The 12,765-nt window shown below is 42.8% G+C and overlaps 2 protein-coding genes across 3 annotated transcripts; one reads left to right on the forward strand and one right to left on the reverse strand.

The window, feature by feature from the left end:
• The first annotated feature begins 61 nt into the window (after positions 1 to 61).
• On the forward strand, positions 62 to 7,032 carry LOC126985895 (cell division control protein 6 homolog). The gene is made up of 10 exons (XM_050841418.1): positions 62 to 209; positions 1,080 to 1,776; positions 2,175 to 2,948; positions 3,254 to 3,453; positions 4,386 to 4,546; positions 5,248 to 5,494; positions 5,764 to 5,932; positions 6,029 to 6,249; positions 6,464 to 6,604; positions 6,884 to 7,032. The coding sequence occupies exons 2-10, from the start codon at positions 1,080 to 1,082 to the stop codon at positions 6,998 to 7,000; spliced, it is 2,727 nt and encodes a 908-aa protein (XP_050697375.1). The 5' UTR covers positions 62 to 209; the 3' UTR covers positions 7,001 to 7,032.
• LOC126985900 (integrator complex subunit 14-like) lies at positions 6,611 to 12,765 on the reverse strand. 2 transcript variants are annotated; one of them, XR_007739125.1, is made up of 13 exons: positions 12,459 to 12,765; positions 11,862 to 12,032; positions 11,111 to 11,275; positions 10,583 to 10,666; positions 10,064 to 10,174; positions 9,567 to 9,708; positions 9,248 to 9,384; positions 8,813 to 8,924; positions 8,298 to 8,407; positions 7,985 to 8,113; positions 7,528 to 7,761; positions 7,351 to 7,393; positions 6,611 to 6,952 (listed from the first exon to the last, which is right to left on the reverse strand). XR_007739125.1 is itself a non-coding variant. In XM_050841438.1 (12 exons), the coding sequence occupies exons 1-11, from the start codon at positions 12,633 to 12,635 to the stop codon at positions 7,537 to 7,539; spliced, it is 1,563 nt and encodes a 520-aa protein (XP_050697395.1). In that variant the 5' UTR covers positions 12,636 to 12,765; the 3' UTR covers positions 7,245 to 7,393; positions 7,528 to 7,536. The 2 variants fall into 2 exon arrangements, 1 of the variants encoding a protein (XP_050697395.1); XM_050841438.1 differs by lacking the exon at positions 6,611 to 6,952 and having other exon boundaries at positions 7,245 to 7,393.

Consider the following 12,765-nt stretch of genomic DNA (forward strand, 5'->3'; position numbering starts at 1 on the left):
GTGTGTGTTAAAGAGGAATAGGTCAAAAGAAGAAGAAGAAGAAGAAGAAGAAGGGGGGGGACGCCGCAGGTCTGGCAACACTGCTTAGTTTCCCGCCACTGGGCCGCCAGTTTCGTCCCCAGCTGACTGGCTTCGTTGTGGCGCCGTGCAGGACTCCTCCCTTTTAAACCTTCCCCGGCCTTTATTCTGCTGCCCCGCCACCGCTAAAGGTAAGAACATAGTAATTAAGCCTCCAGCATCTCAATAATGCCCGTATTCTTGAAGTTGGGTTAGGAGAAGACTGACTTTGTGGGGTTAATATAAGCTTGGCCTCACCTTGATAGAAGCTTCTACCCCTCATAAGCTATTTTTAAAGGCCAGAGAGGAGATGATGGCCATGATTGAGGTATTTAAAGGCTCTAAGGGTTTGACTGGGTGTATGGAAACGGAATACCTCAAGGAAGTCATCAACAGCCATTTTCTTTACTAAAAACCCATTTTCTTCACACTAATTATAGCAACCATTTCGCATTATCTATACTAACAATAAGCCATTTTCTTTATTATCTACAACCACAAACACTCAATTTTGGGCAGGATATAACAAGGACCAGGCATCAGGGAGCGAGAGGGCCATGATCGAGGTATTTAAATCCTCTTAAGAGTTCAACTGTGCATTTAAACAGTGACCACCTCAAACGGTTTTCATCTGGTTTTACACCCATGGCACTGTGGAGTTTGAAACAATATCTATACAATAACTAACTGTGGAAATGACTCAATGTGGTGTCAAGGGGGGCCAATGTTCCCCCCATCAGGAATCGGGAGGTGATGTTAGCATTGGTTGGGTTAGTTATGTATAATTGCCTATGATAAATTTGTGTGATTTGCTTTCTACTGTGCTTCTCTATCAAACTCATATCCAGGAGTGTTGGGTCATGGAGGGTAGTGGTATTCCTCCCTTGAAAATGGGGTTAATATTAGGTTAGGTTCAGTGTTGTATCTTTGGGGATGACTCACTGGAGCCTCTACCAATTGTTGAAAATGAAATTATAAATGTGGCTGATTTTCCTTGAGTCAACTCTTGCTTTTACTTCCAGATGCCAATCATGCAAGAGTCGCTGTCCTTCCCAATTCGCAAACGTGGGAGGCCAGCTAAAGTTACAAAGATCAATGCTGAAGATGATGAGATGACAAAGGTAGACACTCCCGGCTCTCCAGCAAACACAACAGTTGATGCTCATAGTGACTCGAATCCAAGAAAGCCACTCAGACAACCAAGAACCCCAAGGCTGACAGACACAGTTTCCAGCACACGAAGATCGTCCAGGAGGAAAGAACAGCCTGTCCGATATCGCGAGGACAGTATCTCCCCTGAAAGGCGGCAAGCATCTACACCAAATAGACGGCTACGTGGTCCCAAGAAGTTAAGTTACGTAAGGGAATCATCACCAGAGTCTGAGTCCCCTTGTAGGTCACCAACACCCAGGAGAACAGGCACCAGAGGGAATAAGCAAAGATCTACCAGACAAAATGAATCTCCTGCCAGTTCCAGAGAGGCAAGTCCCATTCCAAGGAAACTTACAGCAAAGCCAAATGAAAGATCAGACAAAGATGAAAAATTCAGCACCCCAAAAAAGTTGTTCCCCAAGAGACAGTCTTCACCAGAAATTTCTTCCCCAAGCCATAGATGTCCAGGTTCCTCCAACAACTCTGCCACACCCAGCAGGAACTCCAGAGGTTTGGAGGGAGAGCAGGGCCTCCTCACACCAAGCAAAAGAAAGATTCTGTCACCAGGTATGGAGTGGGTTTACTCATAATACCATTCTTGGGGTAGATGCATGTGTCCGAGAGCATGATTGTTGGTTTAATATTAGTTTAGCATCACTCGTATTTGAACTACCAATTTATTTCAATTTTTTGAGTTATATACATGCCCCTTATCATGTCACTAGGTGTATATATATATATATATATATATATATATATATATATATATATATATATATATATATATATATATATATATATATATATATATATATATATATATATATATATATATATATATATATATATATATATATATATATATATATATATATATATATCTATATATATATTCTACAGAACTTGTAATAGCTGATTGCACATGCAAAACAATACTAACCAGGTTGATTTATTTCTTGTTACAGATGTAGAAGAATGTCTCAGCCCAAGTAAAAGACTAGTTGTGGTTTTGGACAAAATACCTGGTTTGGTTAGTCCCAGTGTAAAACAAATGAAGTCTCCAGAATCAACACAGTCAAGGCAGAACATTCCACTCAGTCCAGTTCGGTTATGGTCACCCTGCAAGTCAGTAGTCAGCTCCAAACCTCTGATACCAAAGGCAGATAACCCTCCGATGTCGCCCCCTAGCCAGCCACCCTCTGCTGCGCCTCGCAGCAGACTAGTTGTGGTTTTGGACAAAATACCTGGTTTGGTTAGTCCCAGTGTAAAACAAATGAAGTCTCCAGAATCAACACAGTCAAGGCAGAACATTCCACTCAGTCCAGTTCGGTTATGGTCACCCTGCAAGTCAGTAGTCAGCTCCAAACCTCTGATACCAAAGGCAGATAACCCTCCGATGTCGCCCCCTAGCCAGCCACCCTCTGCTGCGCCTCGCACTCCAGAACGCCTGGCTACAAGGTCTAGTGCTGACTGTAGAAGTCCTTCAAGATCAGCAGTAAAGCGCCTCAACATGAACAGCCCGTTGAAGTCCCCGAGGAAGCCCTTGCTGCTCTCTAGTCCCAGGAGGTCACCCAGGAAATTCAGTGATGAAAATTCTGCCAGCCCTCAGAAGGACCTAAGGAAAGCTGCCCTGTCACCCTTGCGTTTCAGCAGCCCATCCTCGCTGGTGTCTAGACTCAGCATGAGCAGTCCTTCCAGCTGTCGGAAGAACCTTGCCATGGGCCTCCATAAACCCGATGGTAAATATGGGAATGTAATGTCAAGTTGTACAGCAGGAAAAGATTGTTCCCTTCACTACATCACTTAGGGCTTGGGTTACTAGAATATGGCATTTTTTTTCTTCACACTTTTACTTGCTGCATTATTACTAAACTTGTCACTCATACACTTTCAGTCCATTCATCCACCCCCTTGGCCCACCTGTTACACCACTTTTTATTTACTGCATAAATTTAATGGTTCTAATGGCAATGATGAAGGTATTCTCTTATCATATATCTACACCTGATAACTTTAAGATGATGTAAACCCCTCTCCCCTGCAGTTAGTGTGTACCGTGCACTGCGTCAGAGCCTTAGCACTGGCACGCCCTCAGTCCTGGTGTGTCGGGAAAAGCTGGCCGGTGAAATACGAGAGTTCCTGACAGAGCACCTTACGAAGGGCAAGCCGGGCTCCCTCTACGTCTCAGGGGCTCCAGGCACCGGCAAGACGGCCTCCCTCAACTCTAATCTGGAAACCTTAGGGGTGAGTAAGGAAACAGCACTTTTTTTCACTTGTATATCATCTATTTTATTGTTTTATTTATTCAGTTATATAATTTTCAGGTAAGTCTTTTAAGATTTAGATCAAGTAGAAGACTTCTTTGTAAATATATAATAGGTTACATCCTCCCCCTCTTATCTTCCTAACTCACTCTTTCCATTGTTCATATTAACCCGGTAGCAGCGACAGGCCAAATTTGTGGCTTTACTGTGAACCAGTGACGGGCCAAATTTTTGCTATGATATAAACCCCCCAAAATAGATGATGCATAAACTGATCACAAATGCGTTGATATATATATATATATATATATATATATATATATATATATATATATATATATATATATATATATATATATATATATATATATATATATATATATATATATATATATATATATATATATATATATATATATATATATATATATATATTATGAAGTGTTTTGCATGAGTGATGATTTTTTCTCATTTTTCTCGCGTAGAGGGGCCTTTAAGAAGCATGATCCCCGCAGCTACCGGGTTAAAGTACAGTTAATCCCTGCTATTTGTTGGGAATCCCCTGCTAATAAGGCTAATCTTCGAAGAGACAGAACCTAGCCCCATAAACCACTATTTTTACTGTTTAATTCTTTCCATTTCCTACAAGCTCACATTCCTACATACCTGCCTCTACTCATATTGACATGTTTCAGCATCTCGCTAATCTGAAAGTTAATATCCCATCTCATGTTCTATAGACTGTCATTTTCTCATTAAGTAAAGAGAATCAATGTTAAAAAAATGTTCCTATTACCCACAAGCTCTCATTCCTACATACCTGCCTCTACTCGTATTGACATGTTTCAGCATCTCATAAATCTGAAAGTTATATCCCATCTCATGTTCTATAGACTGTCATTCTCTCATCAGGTGAAGAGAATCAAGAAAGTCTTCCTGAACTGCATGACACTCAAGACAGCACCCGCCATATACAAGGCCATCGCGACAGAGCTTGGCCTTAGAGCCACCAACAGTGAGAGGGAAAACAGGAATGCCATTGAAGAGACACTCGCTACATCCAGGCAGCCCATGTGAGTAGTAACAAGAGTCAGTGTGGTATCGGTTAATGCAGATTCTTTGATGTAACATGCAGAAATTCTATCATTCATTGTCATTTATCTTCTGTTAAACATCAGATTTTGCTATAATCTGGCGAGGTTAGAATTCAACGTTGCCAGATTGTCGTACTCAGCCGCTTATATTTCCCGACTTCGTACCCCAAAACGGTCTTCTGGGCTCCAATAACGAAACTCATTTATACTTATCGTTAAGAGTTAGATCCTGATGTTTCTTGGCAATAGTTAGGAAGCTTAGGCATCAGAAACCGGTAAATACTATGCTCTGAGTACGATAATCTGGCAACGGTGGGTTAGATGGATGGTGATACGGTTCCAACTATTTCTGTCCCTTGCTTCACCCACTTCAATGGCCAGTGCTGCCAAATCCTCTCCAACACACTGCCTCTGTCTTCTTTGGCCTGCCTTGGGGGGGGGGGGGGGGGGGGGGGGGACCGGGCTCTTCCACCCCAACAGCTCTCTCCATTGCCTCTTCACATGCCCAAAGCAACTCAATCTCCATACTCTCAGCACTGTACTCAGCTCCTTCAGTCCACATCTTTCTGCCACCTCCTCACTGGACACCCCATCTCTCCATGTTATCTCAGCCATATGATTTAACATTCTCTTATCACAGCCAGTCATTCAAAATACCAATGTAATATTTCTGTTGGCAGCCTCCTGATGTTGGATGAGGTGGACCAGCTGGACAGCAAGAACCAGGAGGTGCTGTACACCATCTTTGAGTGGCCGGCGCTCCCCAGCTCCTCCCTGGCGTTGGTGGGCATCGCCAACTCCCTCGACCTCACTGACCGCATCCTCCCTCGCCTCCAGGCTCGACCTTACTTCAAGCCCAAGCTCCTCCATTTTCCTCCGTACTCCAAGGCAGAAATTGTCCAGATCATCAACCACAGAATAAAAGAGGTAAATATAACTACCTAAGATCAAGTTGACTTATTTAGGTGAAAAAAAATCAAAGTAAAAATGTTGCCAAGGGATTTTATATATTGGTTCATATGTAGTGTTCTCGGTACATTTCTTTAAGCCTCTTGAGGGACATCACTACAACATTGGAATACAGGTTTTACATTAGCTTTGTAGATATGGGGAAGAAATAGTATAAATTTTCTCTATTTATATATTCATAATAAATAAAGTATATACAGCCACTTTAAATTGCCTTTTACCCTCAGGCTGACATTGGTGATGCACAAGTCATCCGTCCATCCGCCGTTCAGCTCCTGGCCGGCAAGGTGGCTGCCATTGCCGGCGACGTGCGCAAGGCACTGGATGTCTGCCGGCGCGCCGTGGAGCTCTGCGAGAGTCAGGCCTGCAGACAAGCAGTGCTCAAGCCTTCAAATGGTATGACAGCCTTGTTTTTATCATTCTCCAAAGATTTTGTCATTAAAAGATTATAGTGTTATGAAGTTGTGTCTAACAAATTCTTTTCCCCCACAGGTAGTCCAAAGAAAGCGTCCAATAAACCAGTGAATAACGCTGTGCCCTGCATGGTGGAAATACCAATGATTCTCTCCATTTTCAACGAAGTCTACGGCTCCCGTGTGGTCTCAGCCGTGACAGGTGCCCCAGAGAGCTTTCCGCTGCAACAGAAGATTTTGATTTGTTGTCTTTTGCTCATCTTCAAATATGCCCGTTCCAAAGACATCACTTTGGGGAAGGTATGTTGACAGCCAGTACTACGGCTAAGAAAGTTTTTGAAGCACAAATATTCCAAATCAAGTTGTATTTAACTTGAAATAAGCCTCTTTTCATACCTTTCCATAACCAACAACAATGTCAGCTTTAGCTTACTCATTAGTATATTCATAATATAACATAATATAACACTCCAGTCTCTTTTAAGGCAGTCTTGAAATGTTCATTATCTTACAGTTTCATGAAGTCTACATCCGTGTGTGCAAAAAGCAGCAAGTGCCAGGAATGGATCAGACTGAATTCCTTTCAGTCTGTACGTTGCTGGAGTCCAGAGGAATGCTCCAGTTGAGGCGTAACAAGGAAATACGCAGCTCAAAGGTATGATGAGCTAAGTTTGGACAGAACTTGACAAGTTTTGTAGTCACTTAAATGATATGAATTAGTTTGTACTGCTTTGCCTGATCCTTCATCGGTCAGTATGACCCACCATCCTTAGTGCAAACTGTGTGGCCTTGTTTTCCAGATGCACAGTGCTAATTATTATGTGTGTTCGCCGTACAACAGTACCTATCTAACCCTGTCAACATTGTTTTGTGCTTGACTGGGCACTAGTACTACCACTGAGTACTCTAATGAATGCTGTTTTGTTGCTTTCAGGTTCTCTTGCTCCTGAATGCAAAGGAAGCTGAAGATGTGATGGGTGACCGAAACCTTTTGGCCACTGTCCTGGAAGACAGAGGAAGCTTAGGAAAGCTGTGCTCTCAGAAAAGTTAGAGGTAGTGCATGCATCATCACGTCTTGTATCATGTAACTTATTTCATATAACTCATCGATTTAATTCATTCCTTGCCAAATACTGACTTAGGACATAAAACCAGTTTAATTTTATGGGTCATATTAAAGATGTGGTTATTCCCTTACAAAAGGGACTTCAGAAGTTGTGTAGTTATTAAATTAAAATAGAATGATGAAAATCATTAAAAGGCAGTTCTTAAAATTTTAAAGCTGTTTAATAAATGTTTTCATGAAGTTACAAAATAAATGGATATTTTTAAAGAAAATGGCTGGTAACTCATCCCATCCTTCGGCTTGTTAAGGAATTGTAATTCCATATTACTACTTACTTGCTAAGGCTTCATTATCACATACTAAAGGTTGGCCAGACTCCTGGAAAGAGAAAATATTTATAGTAGTTGTCGATGAAAATCTTGTATAATTGCTGAGGAACAGGGACCACAGCCAAGGTGATGCAGGGAGAAGGGGTATTCCTTAACTGCACAACTTGATGTCTTGGCACCCACCTGCAAATATCAGTCATTCCCGGAGTAGGTGGTCTTGAGGGGCACAATGTTCTGGCGTGTGTCCTTCTTGTCGTGGTTGCGCAAAGCCTCGTAGGCGTGCTGCAGCTGTATGGCTGCCTCAGGGTGGGCCGAGGAGGGCAGCAGCGTACACTCCCGCTCCAACACGCTGGCCAGGCCCTCCAGAAGCTCCCCAAACCCATAGGAGAGGGCAGCACGGCGCACACGGTTCAGCTCCTGTATGAGACAAGGGCAGGTTATGGATGAGCCAGGCAACAAGGGTGTGTGGAATGAGTGAATACATACCGGATAATCAGTTTGGACAAAGAATATTTAAGTCAGTTTAAAGTGTGCTCATAATTGTATCTGTCCTCTCCCCTCAGTTTTTTTCTAAGTTGGGATTTACATTAGTCACAGCTTCCCCTTTCCTGTCTCCCTCCTTCCCTCCCTCCTGGCATACCTTATAGAAGCTCTGGGTCTTGTCTGGCAGCTTGCGGGCATGTCTCAGTATCTTCTGGATGTCTGACTGCAACCCTCCCTGCCGCACCCACACCACAGAGTTGAGGGCGTAGCTTTTCTTCTCATGAACCTGTGGAGGATTTAAGTCTCCGTGACAGTCAAGTTCATACAGGTTTAAGTTTCCATATGTATAGGCTGAGGTAATGCCACACTTTAAATGCATACACTCAAAATGTAATTACAACTATGATACTATGAATGATGAAGCAGAGCAGAATGTAATGGCACAAATACTAAGTACCATACCTGCCTACCTTGATGGGGAATGGAGAAGAGTTATCTGCAGAGCCATAGGGGTTAACAGACATCTGGGAGGCTGGCCCAAGGTTTGACAGCTGGCCCATCCATGGTATGACATCTGTGCCTGCATCAAACACATATGTAAACCTGATCAGTACCTTTATGAAACCACCGTGTGTTCTGATAAGAGGAACAACAAAACACATTAACCCCTTGAGTGCAGATTTCCTACAAGAAGACCACCAAGCAATAGGAATGGAACAAGAAGTGCCTGCTACAATTCAATGAAAAATGTAGTAATGCACCTTTGAGGGGAAATCCAGCATATCAATACCACATAGGAAACACTCCACTATCCACCACAGAGGCAGAGAAATACGGGAGTATGCGTTACCAAGGTACCAGTGAAGGCAAAATCTGTGCCAATCGCAGCGGACGGGTTAAAGTTAAACTGCCCCTCAAGTCTGACAAAAAAGGTAATAACTAGCATGAGGAGTGGGAACAGGACCAAAGCTTTGACTCTACTCACCAGGCACAAAGAGGGAGAGCATTAAGTTGGATTTCTTTTTGTTGTCTGCCCAGGAGTATAAGATCCCGAACCACTTCTCCCCCACCTGACACAACGCCACCATGTTCTCACGCTGTAATCAGGAATACAAGACACACAAAATCAGTGTACATTCATTACTTCAAAGACGATCGCTAGAACAAACATTTAAAGGGGAAAGTGAAAGCATGTTTTTTTAGTAACACTACCTAACCTAACCCTGCATCCCTGACATAGTGATACAATTTAGAGGAGCATCAAGAGGCACTGGAAACAAAGTAATGTACGTGCTGGATTATCAGTGACCAGATTACTCAACGGACTTTACTGTACATTCAATATCCCTAAAGCAAAATAACATGATTCCAGGGTTTTAAAGAAGAAACCCTCAAAGTTTTCAACCTATGAAGCACCCACCTTCAGCCCACCATGGAGCAGGACACAGAATGAGGGTACCTTGCCCTCATCGCTGCCTCCGGTACCCGCACCACCACCTCCACCACCACCCTCCTCGTCACTCCCTGGGTCACTCTTGGGCAGCATTACCAAGTCACCTGGAGCAAGGACAAAGGGGTCACTTTAGGCCAGAATCAGTTTGGTGCAAGAGATAAAAAAAATAGGATATTCAACAGGAAAGAATCTTCTGTAGTATTCCTGACAATAAAGAAGAAAACACATGCATGAACACACACTCAGGCCCTGTATACTACAAATAGGTAAGTATACACACTAATACCTTTTGCTGAGAGAGGTAGCACCAAGTGTCTGGAGAAGGCCGGTGGGGAGGACACATCTCCAGTGTTGAGGAAGCCCAGGACATGAATGGCTGTGTCCACACTAATGCGTATCACCTCAAAGTCATGGTGGCGGCAGTAAGGCTGGAGGACACATGGCAAGAGAATGGAGAACACAGTTATACCAAGCAGAAACCATAAAAATCCCTCGATGTCATTCTTTTAGTCAGAATTGCGTATACATCAGCATAGCAAAAAAATACTAACCGAAGGAATTTTTTGCAGCTTCGGCTGATGGTTGGAAAGATTGCTCTTAAGTTATGTTCTGGCAAATAGGACACTGTGATCTGGGCATTATACAAGCACACAAAACACTCAGCTACATCTTAAGGTTATGGGACCCCTGAGAGTTGATTAGATAATGCTAATGTTCTCAATGAATCTGGTGCTATGTCCTACAGTGGCTGCCTGGCATGGGAAGCACAAGGAACACTCATACCTGTGGGGGTGGAGAGAGAGTGATAGGGGCTGAGAGGTTGCCACAGTGAAGCACGCCGGAGTAGGAGGAGAAGTTATTCTTGATGACTTGCTCGAATATCTCCGTCACTGACTGTGGAGACCAGGTGGAGGTGAGTGTAGGGTTACAAAGGGTAGGAAAGTTTACAGGAATTTTCAATTTTTTCACAGAAGACCTACAGTAACTGTTTGGGGTTAATTAGGTTAGGTTAAGTTTAGGGTATCTTCAAACACATGATTGCCAGCACCTCATGGTATAAATTAACAAAGAATGACCTCACTTTGTTGTATAGAAAGTCTCATTACTAAGGAAGGACATACAAGACCTATAGTGACTTTAGGGTTTCTTTAAACACATGATAGCCAGCACCTTATGGTATAGATCAACAAAGAATAACCTCATTGTTGTATAAAAAGTCTCATTAGTAATGAAGCATATATGAATTTTCGGAGTCAATCACCTGTCCTCTCCATGAACATGTAGTACACACTTCAACATTACCTTTCTGGAAAGCTTGCCTTCAGGGATCATAATGTCTCCCTCGCCATTCAGCTCAATCAGCCTTTGGTAGATAGGTCGAGATGTCTGCCAAGGAACATGGAGTTAGTCGGGAAGTCAAATCAATGTTCAGAGGATTTTAAAACAATCTACAGAGTGTATGACACCCCTTGAACCAAGGTCGATCCTTTTTTGAGATCTTCCTTTGCCTTCTCTTTGTAAGAACAGAAAGACATGGATGTTTTTCTCATGCTAGTTTTGTTTTGCCCCTGACTTGCTTCCTGTACCATATAAGACATCCACAATAGAAGAGGGCCAAGCAATAAACACTAAGTTATGAGAAAAACCTTGCTTGAAGTTGGCATTTATTCAAACTACTGTACCACCTTGATGAATTTTGTTTTCAATAGGTAAATCAACCAATCAACAAGCAAAATATAATAAACCCCAAGCCAAATGATAGGTAATATCTGTACATATCGTGTCAAAATAAATAAACTTTGCTCCCATGAATTTAGAAAGAAGTCTTACCTGCAGGCACGGTTCATCAGGGTTTGCTATGCAGATTATGTTGAGTTTGGCAGGGAAGGGGAATGGGAGAGGGAACTGTGAGGCCCCACGGGAGTGTGAGGCCATCAAGGTCTTCTGGAGGTGGTGCTGCCCGGTGCCAGCATTGCCATCAGTCACCAAAACAATCTGCAAAGCAACAAGGCAGACTAAGCAAAGGATGAGCTTTAGCTGCAAATGATTATTTAATGATTGAATAATTAAATATTCGAAACATGACATCCGCCTGAGGAAGCGCCAGCGAAAAACTAGTATATGTACTTTTTCCAGCCAAATTTGAGACTGCATGTACATGGTATATACTTAAAATGAAAAATAAAATAAAATGGAGTGGCCAAAAGAGATGGTCGATTTTAAGTTATAGGCAGGAGGAAATACAGATGAAAGAAGGCTGTTCCAGTGTGTACCAGGAAAAGGGATGAAAGATTGAAGATGTTGGAAACCTTTTGCATTAGGGATCTGGATAGCATAGGGATGAGCTAGATTAGAGTAGACCGTACGATTGCGGTGCCTGAAAAAATCCCAGGTACACATATGCATCATCTCAGCTTGTATTATATTAACTAGACTATATTAAGTACTCTTCATTCAGGGTAAGACAGTACAGGTAATCTAGTTAATATAGTACAAAATAAGATAATGCATAAATAACTTTGGTAGGACTATTTCTGGGCATCACACTAGTCTAGGGTGACGGAGGTTCAGGGAGCAGTACCTGGCAGGGTGTTCCGTTGCCCCACTCCTCCAGGATGTGCTGAGCCGCGCCAACAAGTCCCACCTCCAGGTTGGTGCGATCACATTCGTCAGCAAGGGTGAGGGCGTTCTTGATTGCCTCAAAGTCCCTCGTGAACGGCATCAGCACTTTGTACGTTGACGAGAAGACGATCTGAAGAGGGCGTGATGATAACTTTCTCGACCCTTTCTCTCGTTTTGCAATACTGGATGTTTGTGAGGCAAGTGGCTTGTGGCGAATGATGGCAAGGTAACACGTAATAAGAAAGGGGGGTAATAACGTAATAAGGTAATGAATGAGGTAAATACAGTAATAAGCAATAAGGGGAATGAGTTTGCAGTAATAACGTAGAAGTAATAAGGGGGTTAAGATTGATAAATATCTACACAACCCTTTCCCAACACCCACAGACAAGCCATCACGACGCAGCCCACTCACCAAATAGATAAAACAATATATTTTAAATGGAATGAGTTTACAGTAATACGGTAATAGGTTATATGGGTGTTAATCTTAATAAATACCCATAAATCCTATCACAGCACCCAAAGGCAAACCATAATTATAAAACACACTCACCAGGGACACGAACTCAAGCTTGCAGTGCTGGATGAAGTGGTCGAGGATAATATTACACCCATGAGCCGCCAAGTCCCTGCGAAGTAATGGTCCCTCTTCTCCGCCTTCTTTTTCCTCATCCTCCTCCTCTCCACGACTCATTGACAGAGACACGTCCACCAAAAGCACCGTTGGCATGGTTGGCGGCTTTAAATATCACTGGGAGGGGGAAATAAAGGGTGATAAAGATTGAGTTTGCTTGAATTTCTACCCCGAGTCAACTTCGATGTTTTTCTTCAGTCCTGTGTTGCGCCTTTTTAACGGAGCG

Source organism: Eriocheir sinensis, chromosome 5 (genome assembly GCF_024679095.1).
Source record: "Eriocheir sinensis breed Jianghai 21 chromosome 5, ASM2467909v1, whole genome shotgun sequence".
Taxonomy (NCBI): domain Eukaryota; kingdom Metazoa; phylum Arthropoda; class Malacostraca; order Decapoda; family Varunidae; genus Eriocheir; species Eriocheir sinensis.